This window comes from Ananas comosus, linkage group 21, assembly GCF_001540865.1.
Source record: "Ananas comosus cultivar F153 linkage group 21, ASM154086v1, whole genome shotgun sequence".
NCBI lineage: Eukaryota > Viridiplantae > Streptophyta > Magnoliopsida > Poales > Bromeliaceae > Ananas > Ananas comosus.
Window position 1 is genome coordinate 2,965,621 of NC_033641.1, and position 23,367 is coordinate 2,988,987.

At 36.7% G+C, this 23,367-nt stretch overlaps 1 protein-coding gene across 2 annotated transcripts; it reads left to right on the plus strand.

The window, feature by feature from the left end:
- On the plus strand, positions 1,620–21,595 carry LOC109726589 (fanconi-associated nuclease 1 homolog). Of its 2 annotated transcripts, XM_020256277.1 has the most exons (15): positions 1,620–1,969; positions 2,072–2,234; positions 2,723–3,225; positions 3,297–3,401; positions 5,256–5,517; positions 5,597–5,659; positions 7,942–8,016; positions 8,110–8,231; positions 13,416–13,486; positions 13,560–13,647; positions 13,781–13,921; positions 13,995–14,215; positions 17,447–17,720; positions 18,182–18,415; positions 20,920–21,595. In XM_020256277.1, the coding sequence occupies exons 1-15, from the start codon at positions 1,874–1,876 to the stop codon at positions 21,391–21,393; spliced, it is 2,892 nt and encodes a 963-aa protein (XP_020111866.1). In that variant the 5' UTR covers positions 1,620–1,873; the 3' UTR covers positions 21,394–21,595. The 2 variants fall into 2 exon arrangements, with proteins under 2 accessions (XP_020111866.1, XP_020111867.1); XM_020256278.1 differs by lacking the exons at positions 1,620–1,969; positions 2,072–2,234 and having other exon boundaries at positions 3,087–3,225; positions 3,310–3,401; positions 20,920–21,524.

Sequence of the window (23,367 nt, forward strand, 5' to 3'; positions counted from 1 at the left end):
TCATTAAATTATGTTTTTTTTTAATTCCTATCTATGCAACAATTTTTAATTTTTTTATAGTTTCTTTTTTGTTTTTTTTTTTTGTTCTCCATTGGATTATATTTTCATTCTAAAAAAATTTTCAATATATTTTTTATATTATTAAACAATCAAATATTGATTATTTTCTATTGATTATTTTCTACTATATTTTTATTTTTTATTTGTATATTTAATTTATGATTTATTATAATTTTTATCCGCCGCATCGCGCGGGTTCTTACGCTAGTATGCTATGATACTCGATTGGGTCATGCCCCTTGAGTGTCAATTCGGAGGTTAAGTTGAACAATTGGTATGAGCCAAACAGTAGCCTGTCTATAACGGACCACTATAGGTGGGGGCTGGACACGAGGCGACACAGGTTTGACAGGACTATTGAGTCGGTCGGTGAGATTGGATTGTATAACATTGTTTATTTAGTTATACAATCCATTATTTGTCAAATACTAACCTCAAAAAAAAAGAATCATAGTATACAAACATTCAGATCTATGTAAATAAGAACAACTTGCAAACTTTATCTATTTACTTACTAGCTAGTAACAGATTAAAAATGATAGGGAAGCCACTTGCTGCTCTCCCAAATTGGTATATAGAAAATTAAGCCAATATCTCAGCTTTTTCTTCTAATTTTCATTTTCAAAACTAGCACAAACATTCATCAACCTAAGTTAAATTAATTCAACAAAAAAATAGATTTTCATGGCTGGTACTGAGATCCCAAAACCCACATTAGAGGAGAAATTACAGAAAACCAATTTGATGCCCACAAAAAAAATAAATAAAGATTGGAAAAAGAGAAAAAAATGAAATACTATTTAATATCCATTTGAACAAAAGTAAAGGAGAAGAATTAGAGGAGAATACCTTCAAGACCGTACCACTACTTCTCCACTATTCAGTGGTAGGTGAATAGAGCTAGTTAGAGGCTTGGGTGCTTGGGTTTCAACAAATCTACATATCCGAAAATTTACAACCCAATTAATCACTTTACTTTTAGAGAGAAAGGGGTTTTGGAGAGAGAGTGAGAGTGGAGCAGAGGCCCTCACTGTTATCCTCTTAGCAACAACCGTGCGTGAGGCTGATGCGGCCAAAGTCTCGATTCAGTGCGAAGAGGAAAAAAGTGCTGCGAAGGGCTCCAGCACCCTTGAGACCTCGTCGCATGTGAGAGGGAAAGAGTGTTGCAAAGGACCGCCGACCAATGAGTGTGGCTGCGATTAACCTTGTCGGAGGGTGGCTGATGCAAAAAGGAGTGCGGGGGCCATGCTAGATCGAAGAGGGTTAGGATTTTTTTTTTTGGGTTTTGGAGGGAGATAAAGGATTCGGGTTTTCCTTTTGGGGCTATGGAGGGAAAAAGAAAAAAAAAAAGCATATTAGAGGCGATTTTAAAAACCGCCAATACAAGTATCTCTAAATTACATATACCGATTTTGTAGAGGTGCCGGAAAATACACGATTTTTTGTAGTGTTCAAGACTGCCTATTTAAGACAGTTGATTTTGACACTTTGTGTATGTAGGGCATGCTTTTCTGCATATGGAGAATCTATTGAGCGTACTTGAAGACTCTCTCTATAGTCCGGAGCGTGACAGAAATCATATTCAAGTGAATCAGGCCTTCAATCTGGCGAAATGGTTGCGGGACCAGAATGTCACTCCGCCCGAGTTGAGGACCAAAAGTGCAATTCACGCTGTAAGATTATCATGGCGGGAGAACCCAAACGGCGACAAATAATATATCAGACATATTCACTGCGACGGAGTCGACGGTAGGGTTTCAAATTTTAAAACAGGCGGAGTCAGCCGGCGGCTATTAGGGCATTTCGTCGGCCCATGCTGCCCGGCCGGGAGAGCCTCATCCGCCTCGTCGGGAAGCGGCGGCGGCGCTCCTTCTCTCCGCACCTCTCCCGCCTTCTTCTCCGCCCGCAGGTAAAACGAAGAAATACATATATTATTACCCTCACCCTCACCCTCACCCTCACCCTCACCCACCTCCCCACATCCCGTTTTATTCAATTTGTCTTTCTCCAGAGCCCTCCTGATGCTCCTCCTGCGGAAGAGGGAGATGTAGAGCGGCAGCGCCAAGTGTACGCGAAAGAGGGGAACGACAGCCGGGACGACGTGGACTGGGTTTCTTGCCCCGTTTGTGGCAGCTCCGTTCGAGGGACGAATTACAACGTAAACAACCATCTGGGTCAGTTGATTCCTTGCTTCCCACCCCCTTCCTTCTTTTTTTTTCTCCTCCTTTTTCAAATGCGTGCTTCGGATTTGGATGATCTGAATGGGTATCAAGGTAAAAAAAAAATCTATGAAGAAATTTTTTGCTACTCTTATTATGGAACAACTTAGATCTGGTTGTGATGTATGTTAGATTGTCCACGCTATATGACGCCTTTCGCCTATACAAAATTGCAATATGAGCTTACATTATAGTTGGATTACATGGAAATACGTAATAGTAGGAGCCGGATGCAATGAGGATTTTAAATAAGGCTAGACAAAGCTTCGACCTAGTTCAGAAGTTCAACAGAATTCTTTACAATGCGTGCGCTTAACCAGCAATTTCAAGTGGATAATAAAATCGTCAAACTTTCAATATATTGGGCTGCTATATTTTTCTTTGTTTTCCATCCGTGTCACTTATGTGAGATTTTTACCAGCTCTTGTGACCATGACCTGCAGATCTTTGTCTAACCAGAGGTACTAAAAGAAAGTTAACACAGCGCACCCTTCTTCAATTTAAATTCTCCCCACACTCTAAAATTCAACGTAGCTTGGATGATCTGGACCAGAATGAGGAGAATGTGGCAGATACAGAGCCATTTGATGAGGATAAATCAAGAAATAGACTTGTCTCGTGTAGATATAATACCGCTGAAAGTACTGGACAGAACAGTTCGACATCAGGCCCATCAGACCACCCTAACAATTTTCAATACATTTTGGATGTCTGTAATGATGGTCTACTTTCTGAAGCTCCTCTAGCAGGAGTAAATGTAGCAGACAATGGTAAGATGAGTGTGATAACCATCGATTCATCCGAGACTGGAGATGCTGACTCTAGGGTAGCACTTGAAACATTTATTGTTGGACGGAGATTTTATGATGATGTTGAGTTGCAACAAGGTGCAAAGATCACTATTTTGAGAGACTCCCAAAATGCCAAGGACAAGCATGCTATCAAGGTTTGCTTTTAACTAATATCATGTTCCTTTCGTTTGATTTCAAAGCAAACACCTATTGATATCTATTATAGGTGCTTTCTGCAGGTTCTGAACGCTTGCAGATGCTTGGGTATTTGCCTCGGGAATTGGCTAAATATTTGGCTCCTTTGCTGGATAGTGGTTACATAGAATGTGAGGTGAATTTTACATGATTAAAGCAAAAACATATATATATATATAGAACTAGGCTACTATGCTATTAATAGCACCAAGTCATTGGTGCTACCAAGTTTTTGGCCGTTGGATTAAGAGATGTGCGGCTAGGATGATGTGGGCCCTCTAGGGTTGAGTGGGTGGTTGGTTGAATAGTATGATCTAACAGGTGAAAATGATCAAAAGGGTAGATCTAACGGCGGGAAACTTGGTAGCACCAAGTGCTTCGTGCTATTAATAGCATAGTAGCCGGACTCTCTCTCTCTCTCTCTCTCTCTCTCTCTCTCTCTCTCTCTCTCTATCTATATATATATATATATATATATATATATATGCTAGCGCTACTATATATATATATAGAGCTAGGCTCCTATGCTTTCAAAAGTACGGGAGCCTTCGTACTTGTAAGTTGTTTTCAATAATGGGACAATCCGATTCAGCGATCGGTTCGTTAGACATGATCTACGCTGTTGGAACTATCTAGAAACAAATTTCATAATTTTTGATTTCGTTTGTCTAGTAACGAGTAGCCTCAAAATGAACGGCTGAAAATGAAAATCTCATAAAAAACGTGATAAAGGACTCAAATTTCAAATCGGAAGTATTGATCTTACTATTGATGTTAAGTAGAATTTTCTATAAATTTTATCTAATTTGGATACTTCTACACCGTTGAACTTAAAAACGTGCCACATACGGCCATTAAAATAGTCATTTTTGAGACCTTTTGATCGCTTGGTAAATGATGTCAAAAAATTATAAAATTTGGTCCAATAGGGTAGATTATACTTAACGGAGCCGATCGTCGAATCGGATTTTCTATCATCGAAAACAACTTACAAGCACGGCGGTCTCCGTACTTTCGAAAGTACAGGAGACTTACTCTCTCTCTCTCTCTCTCTATATATATATATATATATATATATATATATATATATAGTTGAGCTGGAATACTATCGGTAGCAAACGGGCTTTGTTGCCACCCATTTGTTTTCAATGATGGTGCCTCCAAATTGACGATCGGTACCGTTGAAAATGATCTATACCACTTGAAGTATCTAGAAATCAAATTTCATGCTTTTTCGATATTGTTCTCTGTTTCATCAAATGGGCGTAAAAATGAACGGCTGAAAATGAATATCCTCTAAAAAGTGATGATAGGAATTTTGTAATCAAGATCGAGAGTATAAATCTTGTTCTAAATAGTTTAAAGAATTTTCTAACAAAAATTCAATTGATTTGGATACCTTTACACCGTTAAACGAGAAAACGTCTCATATCGACCATTAAAATTACAAATTTTGAAACCTTTTGATCATTAAGTCAATGATGTCGAAAAGAGTTGAAATTTGATTTCTAGATATTTCAAGTGATATAGATTATGTTCAACGGTGCCGATCGTCGATTTGAAGGCTCCATCATCGAAAATAAATGGGTGGCAACAGAGCTCGTTTGCTACCGATAGCATTCCAGCTCAACTCTCTCTCTCTCTCTCTCTCCATATATATATATATATATATATGTTTTTTTTTTTTTTTTCTGAGAGAGGTAGCATGCTACCTGCCTCCGTTTTTGTTTAAAAATGAACTTAGCTAGAAATGGGATTCTAGAAAAATAAGCATGTATAATAAAACTTTTTTGTTCTGAGTCCTAGAAAGGATGGCCACGCCAGTGGTCACCAATTTGGTTTGCTCCAGTGCATAGACGTGACTAAAATTTTACTGGTGGTTATTTTTCTAAAATAAATCAGATCCATAAAACAAAAACCTTTTTTTTCCTTTACCCTAGTTCTAGTAAAGATTGATGAGTTCTTCCTGGCCTTCCAACCGTTTTTGCAGGGATTTGTGAGTGCTCTACCCAAACGACCACTTGACGTTGTTCCCATTCAGCTAAACTGCAAGAAAACTTTAAATGGTGAAATGAGTTTTGATGATCAGCAGAGGTTTGAATCCTTGTTGAAAAATACCCTTGTTGCCGTTGAAGATGGAAAAATGCATCCCCCTAGTTCGACAAGATACCAGAAAAATTTTCTTCTAATGATAGAAGATGTTTTGAACAGTCATGCTCACCTATTCACAGAAGAGGAAAAGTCATTACTAGGTCTGTTGTTTTTCTTCATTATCTCTGTATATTCATTCCAATATGTACGTTACTAATTGATTGTTTTTCTTGGAAACAGCAACCTTTAGTTCATTATCTGATGATAGTCAAAGGCTTTTCATCCGGCTCTATACTCGAAAAGGTTTGTTACATAATTAACATATGAGTCCATTTCTGAAAACCAATAATTTGCACAACTTAATAAAAGTTGTCTTATAGTGAAAACCACAACTTAATGAACTGAAGTTCAGTTTTGTACTTTCGTGTTAAGAAAACGGGTCTTAAGAATACATTCCATGCCATCCAAGGCATACCATTTTGATATTCTACTCTTTCTACTCTTCCATGTTAACTTATTTATCACATCATGCTTTTTCGGTATTAGTTATTGTGCTATTCATTCTATACTAACCTCAGTGGCATATGCATTGAAACAAATTAATCACTTGGTATTAGGGATGTCAACGGGTCGGGTTTGGGTTGGCTTTTTAAAAACCCGAACCCGAAAACCAAATTAAAACCCGGACCTGGACCCGAACCCGGCGGGTTTTAAAAATTCATACCTATATCCGTACCCGACCAAAAACCCGAAACCCGAACTTTAACCCGAACCCGAACCCGGCGGGTTTCAAAAATCCATACCATTGGATGAAGATCTAAGGGATAAAAATTATTAAATATTTTATATATTATAAAAATAAATTATGTATATATATAATTTACTCGGGTTCGGGTTCGGGTTCGGGTCGGGTTCGGGTTCGGGTTCGGGTCGGGTAAGTACAAAATCCATACCCGTATCCATATCCGTTGGGTTTTTTTTTTCTATACCCATAACCGAATCCATACCCGTTTAGCTCGGGTAAACCCGCCCCGTTCGGGTTCGGGTTTGGATAATATTTCGGGTATCCATACCCATTGACATCCCTACTTGGTATTAACTCATTGTTATGATTTGCCTTTCTAGCTCATTCCTAAGAGATTATGCCTACATTAGTGGTAAGCGAGTAAAATGCAAAGTGAAGTTTTTTTTTCTCATACTTATGGGCCGTTTGGTTGGATGTAATTGTAAATGTAGTGTAGTTGGGGATGCATACAGTTTAAAATATAGCAGTTACAACTGTATGCATTTTGTTTGGTTGGACGTGGTAGAAAGCATTGTAGTTTTAAATAATTTGTTTGGATACATTCAGTTGAGATGTATTTACAAATTTTATCATCCTAAATATGAGGTGGTGAGATTACTCCTAGTGTAGAAAATTTTTTTGTTTAAAATGTTATTAGGAAGGTAAGCATACCTTTTGTTTCATGTTACTCTCTCTTACTCTTTAGCTAGAGCTACGGCCAATTTGTATGTAGTTTCAACTGCTGCAGTTAAGCCTCGTTGTGCAGTTCCAACTGTAGTAGTTGGATTCAAATATATCAAACCAAATGCTGTATTTAGATCAACATGCAGTTACAGCTGTACTACAGTTGCAACCACATGCAACCAAATGGTCCCTTAAAGTTGATTCTTCAAAGAGAGATACTATTTAATGTTTATTGCATACAAGATGTTGAGTGAATTGTTGTGCATCCTTTGGGATCTAATCTAAAGGTGGGTTGACATGGCATTTATTATTTATTAGAAAGTAGTACATTGTGGTTTGTAGACCCTAGAGGCCTTCAATATTACCATGAATATGAATGCGGCTCGCTGATTAACTAACTTAAACTAGTCTTACTTTTTGTTGAAGGTTTGGGCTATCTGTGGAATATTTTATCTTCTTAGGTTGTGACTGTTTTTTTGTTGAAGGTTTGGGCTATCTATGGAATATTTTATCTTCTTAGGTTGTGACTGTTTAGTTTCAGTCGAACAATTCTGGTTGATCTCAGTAATAAGTGAATTATAAATTGCAAGGCTACATTTCTTTTGAATCATAGTTTCATCACAAAATCAATTATCAATTATTAGAATGATTTGCCAATTGGTTGATTACTCTCGTGCAGCATATTGCCTCATTCTATATATAAATAAGAACTTCATGTGCTCTTTGAATGTGAAATTCCGTAATGAGTTCTAGTGAGTCATGTTGTAAAAAATTTACGGAAGTTGTACATAATGGTGTCTGACATTCAATAAGACATAATTGCTTTTGTTCTTTCAAGATGAAAGACATGAAAAGCTTCTCTGACTTTAGTAGGTTTCTTATTTTTCTTATGATATTCTGGTCTTTATACTAGAGTCAGATATTGCAGACAGTGCACATTTGTTCCTGCTAAAATGTAAATTATTGTCTCGATAATTGCTAGATTGAAACTTCTTTGACACCTACTCTTTTAAACTACTTGTAAGATGTAGAATTTATCTGATATCTGAAGTAAGAAAATGAAATCAGTTTAAGTTGATTTGTTGACTCAGCTTATGACAAGTAATTTTTGTTTCAGGGCCATGGTTTAGGATAAGCAGCATATCTTATCCAGAAATATCAGATCCACTAGTAGCAATTGAGGAATTACAAGGTAAAACTCATAGCCCTACCTAAGTAAGTCCCTTGAAAATTGAAGGTTTGCAGTCTCTTTAAGAATGTAACTTAATGGTTATTTTTTTTGCAGTGGCTGGTTTTGTTTACTCACTTTCTTACTCCAATGAACCATTTTGTTATGAAATGAAGGAAGTTCTTCACTTGCTTCCTGTTTCTGAAATGCGAGAAATCTTAGTGGCTGAACTTCCCAAGGTTTGTTTGTTGTATGCTAAAGTGCAAATCTGGTTCTTTCACCACTTATGTTTTTCACTTTCAGTGTCAAGCTTAAGAAGCCCATTAGATGAATTCTTTCCTTTTCATTTTTTCAGATTATGTTTATATCACATGCTTGTGTTAAAAAGACTCAACTTTGTTCTTACTCAAAGAGGGCAAGAAGCAAAGATTTGTAAGAGAGGCATTATATACTCGTTCCAAGTGATGATTGTCATAGGCTACTGGTCTATTAATAAGACATTTTTCATTCTTTGTTTTTGGCACATCTCTTTGTGCTTGTCCCTCGTGCAACATAATGAACCAGTATGCAATGCATTTCTCTATAATATTATTTATGAACGATGGTAAATCTTTTGGTTTAATTGTGCTGATCATGCCTCATTGGACTTTAACTACAATGTTACATGGATATAAAAGGAATTGAAGTGTTATTGTACTAGGACATTCCGTGCCATGCATCTAATACTTTAACTTTGGCATGTAAATTAGTCATTTTGTCAGTTAGAGAAACTGCAGTGAAAATTGGTGGGAATGATATCTTTGGATACTTTGGTTTCAAGCATAGTATGATTTGGAGTTCTCCATTTGGTCCTCTTCGATTAATTATGTTTAGGCATCATTTAACGTGTTTCCGGAGGATAGAAATTTTGTGATCGGGAATGCACCATCAAGCTGGGGTATTCCTTAAGATTATTTGTGATTTTTTGGGTACTTGTTCTGTACATTGGACGTAATGACTGTTTGCATATTTCTGAGAAAGAATGAGTACTCTGAATGACAGCTTATATGTGCAATGATTAATGAATAGCATTATACTAGCAGAGTAAGCAGATTATAAGATGGCTTATTTACCATCCATTATCAAAGAAATTAGATTCGTAGACTCCCACAGAGTAAGGACCTGGTATTTCATTGTTGGGGTTTTTGGGCGAGTAGGCCTATAGAAAATTTTTAATTCTAAGAGCAGGCCTCCATTTTTATTTGTAAAACCCCTCTTTCTAAAAGTGGTAAATCATCACTGCTTTTACCAAAGTTATATATTTTCCATATCTGAACTCCAAAATATGAATAGTATTAGACCCTAAAAATAATTCCAAAGCTATGAAGAAAGCGGTAAACAATTTGCTACATTTAGCAACCGCTGATTCATTCACCACTTAAGACTAATTTTGTAAATAATTTTTCTAAAAGACTTTAAAAATAATAATATTTTTTAAGTCTGTTAATAGAACCTCTTCATTGTTTCTACATTTTATAGATGAAAATGATATTAGTTTAAGATGGTTGTATGCAGTCATTGTGTTTCCAACGTACAAATTGTTTCTGCATATAAGGTTGACAGATCCATGCTGGATTGGTTGTCGAATGTTAATATCCTGGCACATTAGTATAAAATTCTATGGATGCAAATGCATCAAAAGATCTGCTTGTGAAAATTTTGTTTGGATCTTACAATGACTTTTGAGTTTTGGAGTGATTATGCATTGATGTTGGCCCCCTTGGGCCTTTCATATTTATTCATGAAGTAGACTGTCAATATAGTAAATTTTTGGAGATATTGAGAGCCTATCTCATGCGCTGTAATTACTTCAATATCAAAGCTATTGTGTGATTTTAAGGAAGCTTGCAAATCTGGAAAGATATGTGATGGAGAGCAAACAATATATGAAGCTTTGATTTGGTTTGGGAGTTTTAAACTGGTCTGTGAATTAGCCAATCAAATGTTTGTGTCTGCAGCCATTCTTGATTTACTTAAAAGTCTTAGGTTTCATGGAGTTTATCTAAATATTATTTGTTATGTTACAATTTTTTTTTTTATCCTTTTATGTTCTACCTTACTCTTATTCTACATATTCTGTCCTATTGTCACTTCGCTTGTTCCAGGATGACTCAGTTCACATACCCTTTTTGTGAAATTACCTGTCATACATTAGTGTAGGAAGCCAGCAAAAGTTCGATAGGTCATTGCAGTCTCTATTCTCAGGTTTTCTGCTGTGTCCATTGCTTCTTCCTGTTGTTTTTATTTTGTACTCTCTGATAAAGTGTGGTCATTTTCCCCTTACCTAGAATCAGCAGACCAACTTGTGGGCGTAAATGTCGAAAAAACCAAAATCCTAAGTAACTGCTTCAATAATTTATTTTGTGTTGCAAGTATCAAGAGTCCAGTACTTGTAAAAGTGTACTCTCACTGTCTATGTGCATGTGGGCACGAGCATATGCATGTGGGCAGGTGGGTGGGTGGATGGGTTCTTGTGTGTTGCAAAATCCCAATAGCTCTTCAATATATCTTGTGTCGCTTATGTAATCCTCAAGAATTGCTATTTTTGTGTGCTTACGTAAATTGAGTTTCGCTTAGAATGCTTTCCGGGTAGTGTTTCGATACTCTTTCAGGTTTGTTGTTAGCTATATTTTTGTACCCTTTTGCTTTGCGTCCTGGTTTATATACCTCATATATATTCTCTGGAGCAGCAAAGGATGGGTCATCCTAATTTTGGATGCTACCATAGTGTGTGCTCCTACATTTGATAGACTTTTGATGACTACACGGTACGAGTTCTGTGTGGACAGATACGGGTCATACATATATGGACTATACTTCCTTTCTATGGCTTGTTTAGTCAATCTTGTGAAAACATGCTATAGTGATACATAATGTAAGATCTGTGGCAGTACAGAATTTGAGCTATGTCGGTGGTGGTCGTGATCTATATTTGTATTGTATATTTCTCAGAACTTCCGGATGAAGTAACTTGCGCTTGCAAGACCGTGTTTCCTTTTTTTGTAATGTTAGGGCACTTGTGCATATAGGGCAAAAGTATTAATCATATGTTGTAGAAAAAACCATCTTCTCTAACCAAATTATACTATTTCTGAACTTGAAGCTTTAACCACTAAGAAACGTAAATTCTCTATATTCTCTTTTCATATGGGTTTTCCAAATGCCACTTGGATCACCATGTACAAAGTGTGGATGTTGCAATACACATGGGTAATGGTGTATTAGTTTCTTTTCTCATTTTTAGTTCATTTTCTACTGCATCTTTCTACTATAAGACACGCTTTAGACTAGTTAATATAGTTTTTGTTTACACTGTCCTTTGTTTGGTCTCTTTGCATGAAATGGCATGAGGTGGTGACAACTTCAGAATTTGTAAATTTTCCTTGTCTTGACGCTGTCAATGACTGGGTATATTGGAGGAGCTTAACAAGCTCAAAGTTCGACCAATAAAATAGTTATTTCTATTCACCAATTTCAATAGGTATTTATATTCACCAAGTGCCAAGTTTTTTTTAATTATATTTGTCCTTATCTACGTAAAGTCAGTTCAAATTTACAAGTGTTTGAAAAGTCTAAACTTGAAGCAACAGAAAAGGAGGAGGTGAAGTGTTTATCCTTGGAAATCATTCTTGTTGTTTTTAATTTAACTTAGATCAGAGATGTCCATTCTCTACAAATTAGGACCGGCATGGTATTGTATGGGAAGAGATAGTGCAATTTTTTTTGGGAAATCTTCAAATACCACCTCTGTGGTTTCACACTTTCTCACTTTAGTATCCTGTGGTTTAAAGTGTATCAATTTAGTGCCCTGTGGTTTCATTTTTATCTTTTCATTATCGATTCCACTAATTTTTTTCATTAAATCAGTGATAAAGTTAAAACTAAAGGGTACTAAAGTGAATATTCAATAAACCTAAATGGGGTATCTGAAGTTTTTTGTATATAATTTAACGAAATATTAACGGAAAAGCTGAAAAGATAATCAAACCACACGACATTAACTTGATACACTTTAAACCATAGAGCACTAAAGTGAGAAAGTGCGAAACCACAGGGGTTGTATTTGAAGTTTACCCCTTTTTTTTTTTTGTATGAGTTATGAAGAAGGAAGCTTGCCTTTTTTTTTATTTATTGCTCTTCTATCTGCTTTTCTCATCTATATTTTTTTTTGGTATTCTGTTTTTTACTTCAGTGTATTACTCGGAGTACAACGGTAATTGTTTTCAGAGGAGGCTCTTCCTAGACCTTTTAATTCCTAAACTCTCATGAATGGTATGTTCAGAGGCGTACTCCTGAGTCGGATGTATTAGCATCCACATAAATCTTGAAGTCATTGACATTTATCAGCTTAGAATCAATTATAAACTGAACAACTAGTTTGTCCTCCTTTGGGCAAGGAGTGTTGGATACTTGGTAAATAATCATGAGATCTGCTTATCATATTTAGAAGAATGCTTGTGCTATGAGTAGCGTCTACGAATTGTACCTTAAGCAGCAGTAAGGCCCATGTATATAAGATGCAGAGACATCAGAAAAGGTTGTCTGTGCTAAAAATTTAGAGGCTGACATATTTGGCAATAACTAAATATTATCTGGTATATTGCTTAATTGAAACACTGCCATATTGGGAAGTTATTTAACAGATAGGTGCACTTAGATAATGTAAGGGGCAGTTGGTGATCGCTAATGGCATGTAAAGTGAAAAGCATTTGAGATTGGTTGAAAATGGATATGATTGCCAAACGATGATCTTTGTGCAGTATAGTGGGTTAAAATCTTGAAACTATAGTGAAGATGCAGCACCTATAGTTGGAGCATATTGCAGAAGCAAACTTACACGGGACTTCATAATGCCAGCTGTTAGTAAGTGTCTTAAATTGTTGGAACCGACCAGCATCATGCTACAGCCTGACAAAACTAGGAGAGAAATTAAAGGGAAAATTTTTTTGGCGGTTTGTGGTTGAAGCAGAAGGCTTGGGCTGATACCCACAGTGCAGACCTTTTTAGATATTGAATTGCTCCTATACCTTTTCTTATTTTGCTGCTTATCTATTTATCACCCTTTTGGTAAGTTTTTCATGTTATGGGATTTTTCTGAGAGACAACATTTTTGGTACTCTACTTTTGATCATAGTGAGATCTCTGATTTGTCTTTGCTTCTGGGTAGGCTTCATAGCTTAACCACGCAAACAGCTTGGCTGCTTTGCTTTCTTGTCTCTTCTCAATTCTATGCAATAGATTTTCTTTTTTAACCCTAAACACTTGACGGTCGTTTATCGTCATTGCCATCAGTGTTTATAAGGTATGTACCATCATGTTTTTGCATTTGCTAACATGATGGATTGGCTAATTCGCTTTTCTTGTTTTTTTTGCTGAATCTTCAGGAGGGCATAAACATTTCTCGTAGACAGGAGCTCATTAACATTCTTTCTTCTGCATATGAAGAAGGAAAATGGTACAAAAGATCCTTGACTTGCTATTTTGTTGATACTATGGGCACTCAAAGAAAGTTTCACTGTTATTTGCAGCCCAGTGCTACCAAAATTAGTACTGAAACGGATAGGCACGTGTGTAAGAATTTCTACTGCAGCTGATGAAGTTCTGTGGCGTGTCCTGGTAAATTCTAATACATCCCTTAAAGAAGCTATCTTTTTTATAGGTTTGGTCTCCTTCAAGTCCATTTACTTGTTTCGACCATTATAAGCATTGGCTTTCTTGTGGTCATTCATTATCTTCATTATTTATGCAGAGACTCTTTTTCCTGAATGGTGAGCAAGATCTTTCGGCCTTTTTATTGGTTGATCTTGGATTGGTAAAGTTTCCAGACTATGTCTGCCGTGTTTCTCATCAAATATTTCGGGATAGAAGGGATCTTCTTGAATATGAAGAGGTGAAAAAAAATTTATTTGTGGCAGTGAAAATTTCATCATTCCCTTGCTAAATAATGTTGTAATTGTATACAGGCTATTCATGTAGCCCAAACAATGGATGAATCTCTAGATGACAACAACATGGAGATAGTGGCAAGATGCATTAATGTATCTGAGAATCAAATTCGTACCATAATAGAAGAAACTCCTTTGAACTCTGACTCTCCTCCGGCATTCTTTTCATGTTTCTCAGCTTCCTGGGTCTACTCCAAAGTGCTTACTCTGGGTGTTTCTGTTTATGAACGTGAACGTAGGTAAGTAATCTTGCTAATCAATAGTACTAGCACTGGCCCCGTGCCATGCTGTGGGACAACTATAAGCGTGTGAGCAAAAAAGGATAAATTGCACCATTGGTCACTAAACTTCTAGTAAATTTTTTTTTTTTGGTATATGTATTAAATTAGAAATTATGATTCTCTAATATGGTTTATATTCCGCATGGTGCACCTAACATTTAGTTGGGCTATGTGCATCAATAGATGGACTTTTTTTTTATTTTAACCCTTTAAAAATTTATAATTGGCCAAATAGCCTTGTAAAAAATATATTTGGCCAAATTACCCTATTTTGTCCAACTCAGCATAGGGATAGAAAAATAATTGAAAAACGGTCAATCATTTACCGTCTTTAATGCAATTTAGAAGACAGTGAATCATTCACCATCTTTTTCCTTATTCTTTGAAGATGATAAATGATCTAGCGTCTTAACCTTAAAGGAAAAAAACAATGAATGATTTACCATTTCTTTCTATTTTTCATATATAATCTTAATAACCACATAAAGATTTCAACAAATCACAGATAATCCTAACAACCTAAATATCCTAACAACCTAAATATCCTAACAACCTATCCATACAATTTTAAAAATCAAATAAAAATTCTAATAATACCCATACAATCTTGACAACCTCACAAAAATCCTCACAACTTATAAAAAACAATTACAATATGAAAATGGCAATTCATTCACCGCTTTCTAAAGACGGTGAACGATTCACCGTGTTCCTCAGGTTAGTTGGCCAAATAAGATTTTGAAAGAGTTATTTGGCAAATTAAAAATTTTTATAAGGTTATTGCTGAAGAAAGTCCTCAATAGAGAGCCTCTCCACTATATATAGTTTGGTGCACCTAGTGTAAGGCATGCTCTCTGTGTGCCATATATCATATTCTTAAATCTCAACATTAGGAGATCTAAATTTAAAAGTCAATATTTTGAATGTATTTTATAACATTGGTAACCTATATATTAAAAATTATATTTTACAACACATCTATTAAATTAAAATTTTATAATTTTCTAATCCGGTCTGAGGTGCATCGAGTGCATCTAACATAGTTATGGGACATGGATCGCCTAAAGGGAATGCCTCCACTATAAATAAAGAGCCCCCCAACTATAGGTAGTGTGGAGCACTTGGTGTGAAGGATTTACAACTCGTGCATCATCGAGTTGTTCTCCATTTCGCTTTTTTTGGTTTACAATTACCAAAACGCGAGAAACATTGTTCACGACACTTTCGGACTCCTTTATGTGGATTGCTTCGAATTCCGCTTGAAGCTTTTGTAGACGAATCCGCTTCACAGTCATCTCTTTTAAAGACGGCGGCAAGAACATCCATGCTGCTTTGCTCGAAGTTGCTTTGGCAATTTTCTCGAACGTCGACTCCTCTACTGCTTGATAAAGATAGAAGAGAGTTTTGTTTGTCTTCCTTGTATCCTTCAACTCGTTTCGTTGAGTTGCAGTTAATGCGGCTTTTTCTTGCTCTTTGCATTCTTGGTACCCATTTTTAACTAATTCCCAAAGGTCTTGAGAACCAAGAAGTGCTTTCATTTGAATGCACTAGTTCTCGTAATTGTCTTTTAATAGTTTTGGGGTTTGGGTTCGGATAAGTTGATTGGCCATTTTTTTTGATAGAATTTCTTTATAGTGAGCTGGCTTTTATACCAAATGTTAGTAGGACAGAACTATATTAAAGAACTATAAAATTTTTTAAATTAGAAAGGCCAAATTTATTTAAATACGACTGATTTTATTTAAATACGATAGAACTTAGAGCGCATTAGGTTCGGGTTATCTTGCTAGGAATACATGCAATCCTGTCAAATTACTACGTTCGGTTCATTCAGTGTGTAATCTAGAAGGTAATTTAGCATTACAAATGGTGCAAGGTTACTCCGAAAATATTATCAAGCGGGGGGGTAGGTATCTCGTATTACTAATGCGGGTAATCTTGCATGTTATGTGAAATTATAATTTTACCCCTCCAGACCCCATTCCCTTTCAATACATCATTTTTATCTCTCTCTCTCTCTCTCACTCATCTATTCCTATTCTCGAACAAGCCCTTCCCTACTACCAATATTGTCCAAGTGCTAGTCGCCGCCACCTCAACCGCCTCTCTGCCACTGACATCGCTGCTGAGGTTGCCGCCGCCACTCTTTCCGTTGGCACCATCGCCAAAGTCGCCTCCGCCACCCTCTCTATAGCTGGTATTTCAGTTTTGAAAATAAAAACCCTAGTATTTTTTGTTTTAATTTTTGGTTTAGTTCTGGATCTATGTCTTTTTTTCATGTGTGGTCTTTTTATTTATATTGCTTGTTAACAAAATTAATTCAAGTGCAAATTATATTAAATTATAGTTTAGTAAAAAAAATTAAATATGATCACAAGGGCAATTTTGGAACAGACTACTCTTTACTGTCAGGATTATTGAATTTTATAAACTAAATTAAATATAGTAATTCTATATACACTGGAATCCAACATTACATTACTGTATTAAACCAAAAACGATAATGCAGAATCAGTAGTTATCTAATTCAGAAATCTCAGATATCTGGTTATGTCGAAATAACTTGGTTGTGGAATGTATCTAAATATTTGGATACATTCCACAACAAATCACATGCCCTCTATATATAGAGCATGAAATGACACAACTATTTATGGAAAGAAACATCCCTACATTAAAAGATATTCCTAAACTAAAAGACACCACCTTATAAAGGGACATATCCTTTATAAAGTACACATCCTTTCAACAAATAAAATAATTTAAATAATTAAATAATAAACAAGCTTATAATCTAACAGCTTAGCAATCCTTTTACCTGATGATTTCAAGCACTAACCTTTAGCGCATGCAACGTAAGAACACCTCTATGAGAGGTTTCTCTCCTGCTCATAGGGAGATCATGCATGGTCGATACAGAGTTCTGTTTAAACTAATTTACAATTTGAGTCGCATCGCGTCATAATTCTCTTGTTATCTTCCTAAATCTTCACTACAAGTTGGAAGCTCGATTAAAAAAGTGAAATTATAACCCATTAACTATTCAAATGAGTCAAACCACACGAAAAAGAAGTGCAAAATTCGCAGCACCTGGTTCATTTTTCTTGCCACCAAACAACAGTTGTAGCTTGATTATTAGATACTGGGTAAACCCACTATCCAATTACATATTATTATAGATTCTTCCAGGTATGAAGATGCAATAGGGCTTCTGAAGGGTCTACTTAGCAGAATAACTTCTGATAGCGGAAGAGGATATTGGACGCTGAGGCTGTCTGTTGATTTGGAACACATGGGCCGCCTCAATGAGAGCCTTTTAGTAGCAGAGGAAGGAGTTCTTGATAAGTGGGTTCGGGCTGGCTCAAAAATGGCACTGCAAAGGAGAGTGCTTCGTCTGTGCAAACCACCACGCCGCTGGAAAACACCGAATTATGCTGAATCAATTAAGAGAATTATTAAGGAGGTTAGGGTCTCACTTGTTTTCATGAATTCCAGGGTTGTAACTTGCAATTTTGTTGTGAAAAGATTCATAATTACTTATTCAATCTGTCAAGTTTGATTCAAATTTAAGCTATGTTCTCGGCGTTTCGTGTGAATCATTTAGTTCCTTATGTTTCCTGTGTAACAATTAAGTCCTGTTAATCTATCATCTGAAGAACATGTTGCATCAGCATACATTGCTGGTTAGGCAAACCTCAGAACACTGCTATGTCTGGGAAGTTTAATGATGATTCTGATGTGACTGCTTTTTTTAAGACTGTAGACTAATAAAAAGGCTTGAGTATTATGCTGGACAAACTCTGAGAGTCCTAGATTGTTAAAATTGAACTCTGAGGATGTAAAAATCAGGGGCTAACTTTTGCAATTTACTCATTAGAGAAATTTAGATTACTCTGTAATTCTGGCTGTCTGTTGTTTGTGTAGGTTAATATTATGGGAAGGCCTTTAATTTGTGAAGTAGGAGCAAAGAATGTATTTTATGGTTATGATGGTAAGCTGTGTGGGGTGGAGCAGCTTGCTTTGCAATATTATGCTGAAGAAGGGGGTGGGTGGCGAGGAATTCATTCAGAAAGCGGCATTTGGATGACTATTTTTGGCCTTCTCATGTGGGATGTTTTATTTGCCGATATTCCTGATGTATTTCGGTCTAAATTTCAGGTAAAGTTTCAGGGCTCCCAGCATTTCTTATTCGTTTAGTTAATGTAGATTGTGTGGCAGTAGAGATAAGTAATTTTGAGATCAGGGAAGTATGAACAATTGTAGAGAGAGTTTAGTCTTTAATTCTTAAGAGAGCGCTCAATTGTCTCTATTCGTATTATGCTGCTTGATTGGTTTTAATCGTTCCATTTGTTGCTATAGAGAATCCTTATTAGCTTCTGGTGAACCCATCATTTTTCATGCACGTACTAGCAATGGATGCATTGAATAGGCCAATCATTTGCCGACTTACAATGATCTTGTTCTTTTGTTTTTTCTTTTATTTTTAGATATAGGTCTGTTTTGGCATACGTCTCTTGTTTCAAATATTGTAAGTTTCTTTCATAGAGGTAAAACAAAACAGGGGAAAGCATTTTTAACTTATGACTGAATGGTTGACGTCAACCCTAGATTGCTGATATGGTCCTTAGATTAGGTTTTTCTAATTATAGAAAGTGGTATTGTTATTGAATATTTTTTTACTATGTCCAATATATTAGATTAGGGTTTTGTGCTTATAAATATGTAGTTTTTAGGGTTTGTGCAATAACGAGGAATTAGTCGTCTTGTTTTATTTTTATTCTCTCTCTTCCTCTGATCCCTCTCTAAAATTTATTTTTTAGATAAGTTTTAGGGTTTGTGCAATAAAGAGGAGATAAGCGTTAAATTTTCCAATGTCGACGCCCAATTCAACAAATTGGAGACCGCAATAAGGTTCATTAGTTACTTTGTTAGCGATCTTAAAAAGTTGATCATCGCTATGAACACGAAAATGCATGTGCTACCGCATGCGCCATCTGAAGATACATCCATCTTGAGTTTGGACAAAAATTGTCCCTTACTCCCAACCTCGTTAAAGGAGGGGGCGCTTGTTCCTTCTATAGAAAATCCTATGATGGTGCAACCTCACGTCACATGCTTGGAGTTTTCTCAATTCAATAGAGGGGATCCGATTGGATGGGTGTATCGAGTGGAGCGATTCTTTAAATTTAACCAAATATCAGATGCGCAAAAGGTTTCGCTTGCATCTTATCACATGGAGAAGGAAGTATGGTAATGATTTCAATGGTTTGAAAAGGGCCCGGAATTGTGGTGTGGGTGGAGTTTGTAGAAGCCTTGTATGTTCGTTTTGGTCCAACCATTTATGAGGACTACCTTGATTCGATGGAGGGGATCCGATTGGATGGGTGTATCAAGCGGAGCAACTCTTTAAATTTAACCAAATATCAGACGGGCAAAAGGTTCCGCTTGCATCTTACCATATGAAGAAGGAAGTATGGTAATGGTTTCAATGGTTTGAAAAGGCTGCGGAATGGGTGGAGTTCATAGAAGCCTTGTGCATTTGTTTTGGTCCAACCATGTGCCAGGACTACCTTGATTCGATGGAGGGGATCCGACTGGATGGTGTATCGAGCGGAGCAATTCTTTAAATTTAACCAAATATTAAACGCGCAAAAGGTATTGCTTGCATCTTACCACATGGAGAAGGAAGGATGGTAATGGTTTCAATGGTTTGAAAAGGCTGCGGAATTGTGGTGTGGGCGGAGTTCGTAGAAGTCTTGTGCATTTGTTTTGGTCCAACCATGTACGAGGACTTTATGGGCTGAGTTATTAAAGCTACAACAAGGTCTTATACAAAGCGTTCACAACTATTAAGCGCAATTCGAGATGTTTTGCAACCGTACGACAGGACTAACTAAAGAATTCTTTATGTTAGTGGCTTACGAGAAGATCTGAAACATGATGTCCGCATCTTTCGTCCCTGCCATCGGCCTTGCTCATCCATATGAGGAGAAATTGATAGCTCAACGTCGCGTCATGAAATCTTCTCTCTTGTCTGCCTCTGTAACATCAACCTCTAATGAGGTGCTTCCACCTATTAAACGCCTTACACCGGCTGAAGTAAAAGCAAAAAGAGAATAGGGTCTCAACTACACTTGTGATGAAAAATATAGTCCCCGACATCGTTGCAAGTCAAAAAAAACTATTTTTGATTGAGGGTGAACTTGACGAGAACATAGAGGACGATCTAAAGGGAACAAATGAGATTGTGGATTTTCCACCCTGAGGACAAGAGGGCTTTTGACGGCGGTGGAATTATATGGTCCTTAGATTAGGTTTCTAATTGTAGAAAGTGGTATCATTATTATTGAATATTTTTATCATTTCCAATAAATTAGTTATAGGGTTTTGTGCTTATAAATATGTAGTTTTTAGGGTTTGTGCAATATTGAGGAATTAGCTGTCTTGTTCTATTTTCTTTTTCTTTCTCTTTCTCTTATCCCTCTCTATCTCTTTAATATATCTCTTTCTAGATGGTTAGATTCCCTCGAAGCGATCGTTTATCCTTATCGATACGGTAGAACCATATCAATTGCAAAGTTAATGTGGCTTCCTTCTGATGTACTAGGACTGATTTTACACCACTGACCATGTGATTCTGATGCTGTTCTACGCCCTTGCAGGTTGCTCCTCTAGACCTCGACACAGATGACTTCTACGAAGTGAGAAAGAGTCTCATAGAAACTCAATTGAAAAGGATACATGAGGGCATGGCCGAAGAGATATTGATCAGTTCGTGGGAATTACATCACGGTACATCATGCCGGGGTGTCCGCTGGGACAGTCATTCTCCATCCGACCTACGAGCTGCAGTCTCATGCATAGGGGGCCGCTGCTTGGCTTCTCTGTGCCGCCATCTGGCTCTCGATTATAGAAATTGGTCGAGCGGCATGCCTGACCTCCTGCTATGGCGCTTTCATGGAGATAACACTAATAAAACTGGCGGCGGCGGTGGTGGCGGCGAGGCCAAGCTCGTGGAAGTGAAAGGTCCGAGAGATCAGCTGTCGGAGCAGCAGCGTGCGTGGATGCTACTGCTAATGGACTGCGGCTTTGATGCTGAAGTCTGCAAAGTGAGTCCCGCCCCAAAAGATCAATGACTTTCTGGATTGATCATTTATTGTTGTATGTTTCGAAGTTTAATGTTGTTCTTCATATGTAAAGATTATTCATGCGGATTGAAGCAGAAATGAGTGGGAGGAATTTTCTCATTAAAGGTTTATTTTATACCTATTCATATGGAAAATTCATTTTTTTTACTTTGCGGAGAAAATGAATGGAAATATGACATAAAAAATATCATTTTTGTCTCCATTGTTACTGAGCATGTAAGATGTTGCCTTCTTTATTGGAGTTAAATGCAGTTCCTTCAGAAAAAAAAGAAAAGAAAAGGGCTTTTTTTGCATTTAGACACCTGGCAAATTTTATTTTAAAAAGTTCTGTCAAAATTTAATTTGCAAAAATAGCTCTGGGCCTGCCACACAGGCGTCACGTCAGCGCCACGCAGACAGGGCCGAGATTGTGTGTTAAGTTGAACACGGTGAATCATTCATCGTGTTCAAACACGGTGAATGGTTTACTGTGTTTAGTACGTATTTTTTATATATTGAAAAGAGGAATAAGGAATAGGAATGTCAATAGGTATGGATATTCGAAATATTATTCAAATTCAAACCCGAATAAATTATATATATATATATATANCCGAATCTAAACCCGAATAAATTATTTATTTATATACATAATTAATTTTTATTTATTTATACAATATATAAAATATTTAATGATTTTTATTCCTTAGATCTTCATCCAATTCAGCAGGTTTTAAAAATCTATACCGTTGGATGAAGATCTAAAGAATAAAAATTAATAAATATTTTATATATTGTATAAATAAACAAAAATAAATTACATATATATATAATTTATTCGGGTTTGGATTCAGATAATATTTTGGATATCCATACCTATTGACATCCCTACTCATTATTCCACTTTTCAATATACAAAAAATACGTACTAAATACAATGAACTATTCACCGTGTTTAGACACGGTGAATGATTTACTGTGTTCAACTTAATACTCTGGCTCCAGCCCTGCCCGCGTGGCGCTGACGTGGCGCCTGCGTGGCAGGGACGACCATTTTTGCAATTTTAATTTTGATAGGGCTATTTTTAAAATAAAAATTGCTCAGGGGGCTATTTGCAAAAAAAGATATTCCAAAAAAGATATTCGATGAATTCATATTGTTTGCAAATGCTAGTGGTATGCTTCGAAAGGAGGTATAGATTTGCAGCCTCCATCTTGCGTCTCACAAATTTTGCTGGATATTTTTTATTTTTTATTTTGTAAAAGATGCCCAATTTGCATAAAAAATTCACAAGTTTTGAACTTTTGCAAGACTGGCCGTCATTTTCGATTTTATAGATTAAATCCGAATTTTCAGCAAACTGACCAAAATATCTTTATATATTTTTCTCTTTTCTTTTCTTTTTTTTTTTCTCGTGTTCTTTTTTTCTCTCCAAAGAAGACAGCGGAGGCAGAGGTGAAAACGGTCCGCCTCGCCTTCACCTCTGCCTCCGCCCCTCACACCCTTGCCCTCTTCCGCGCACTCCCCGCTCTTCTCGCCTCCGACCCCTAGAGGCCGCGCCGCGATCCCTTTTTCTTTTTTCTCCAACCCTCCTCCACTGTCTCGGCGGCCCTCTGCGACAATAGCGAGGACAGTACCACGTCATTTTCCTCCGCCTTCGCCCTCAACCTGTACTGTAGTAGATTTTCTATCCACCAAACAAACCCGCCGTTCCCACTGACACTGCTGGCAACAAAGAGGAAATTTTTTTCGGGGCTGAGAAGCACGCTGGCGAAGGAGGGGGAGAAAAATAGTTACACTCCAGTGAAGGCGGTAGCTGCGATAGAGGGCAGAGAGAGGTCATAACCAAAAAAAATTGTAGAGAGAAAAAAAAAGGAATAATAAGAAAATAAAAATAAAAAATATTTTTTTTCTACAGGAAAATCAAAAATCATAGAAGAAGGAAGAATATGATGAAATTACACTAAAGTTACACTATTTTA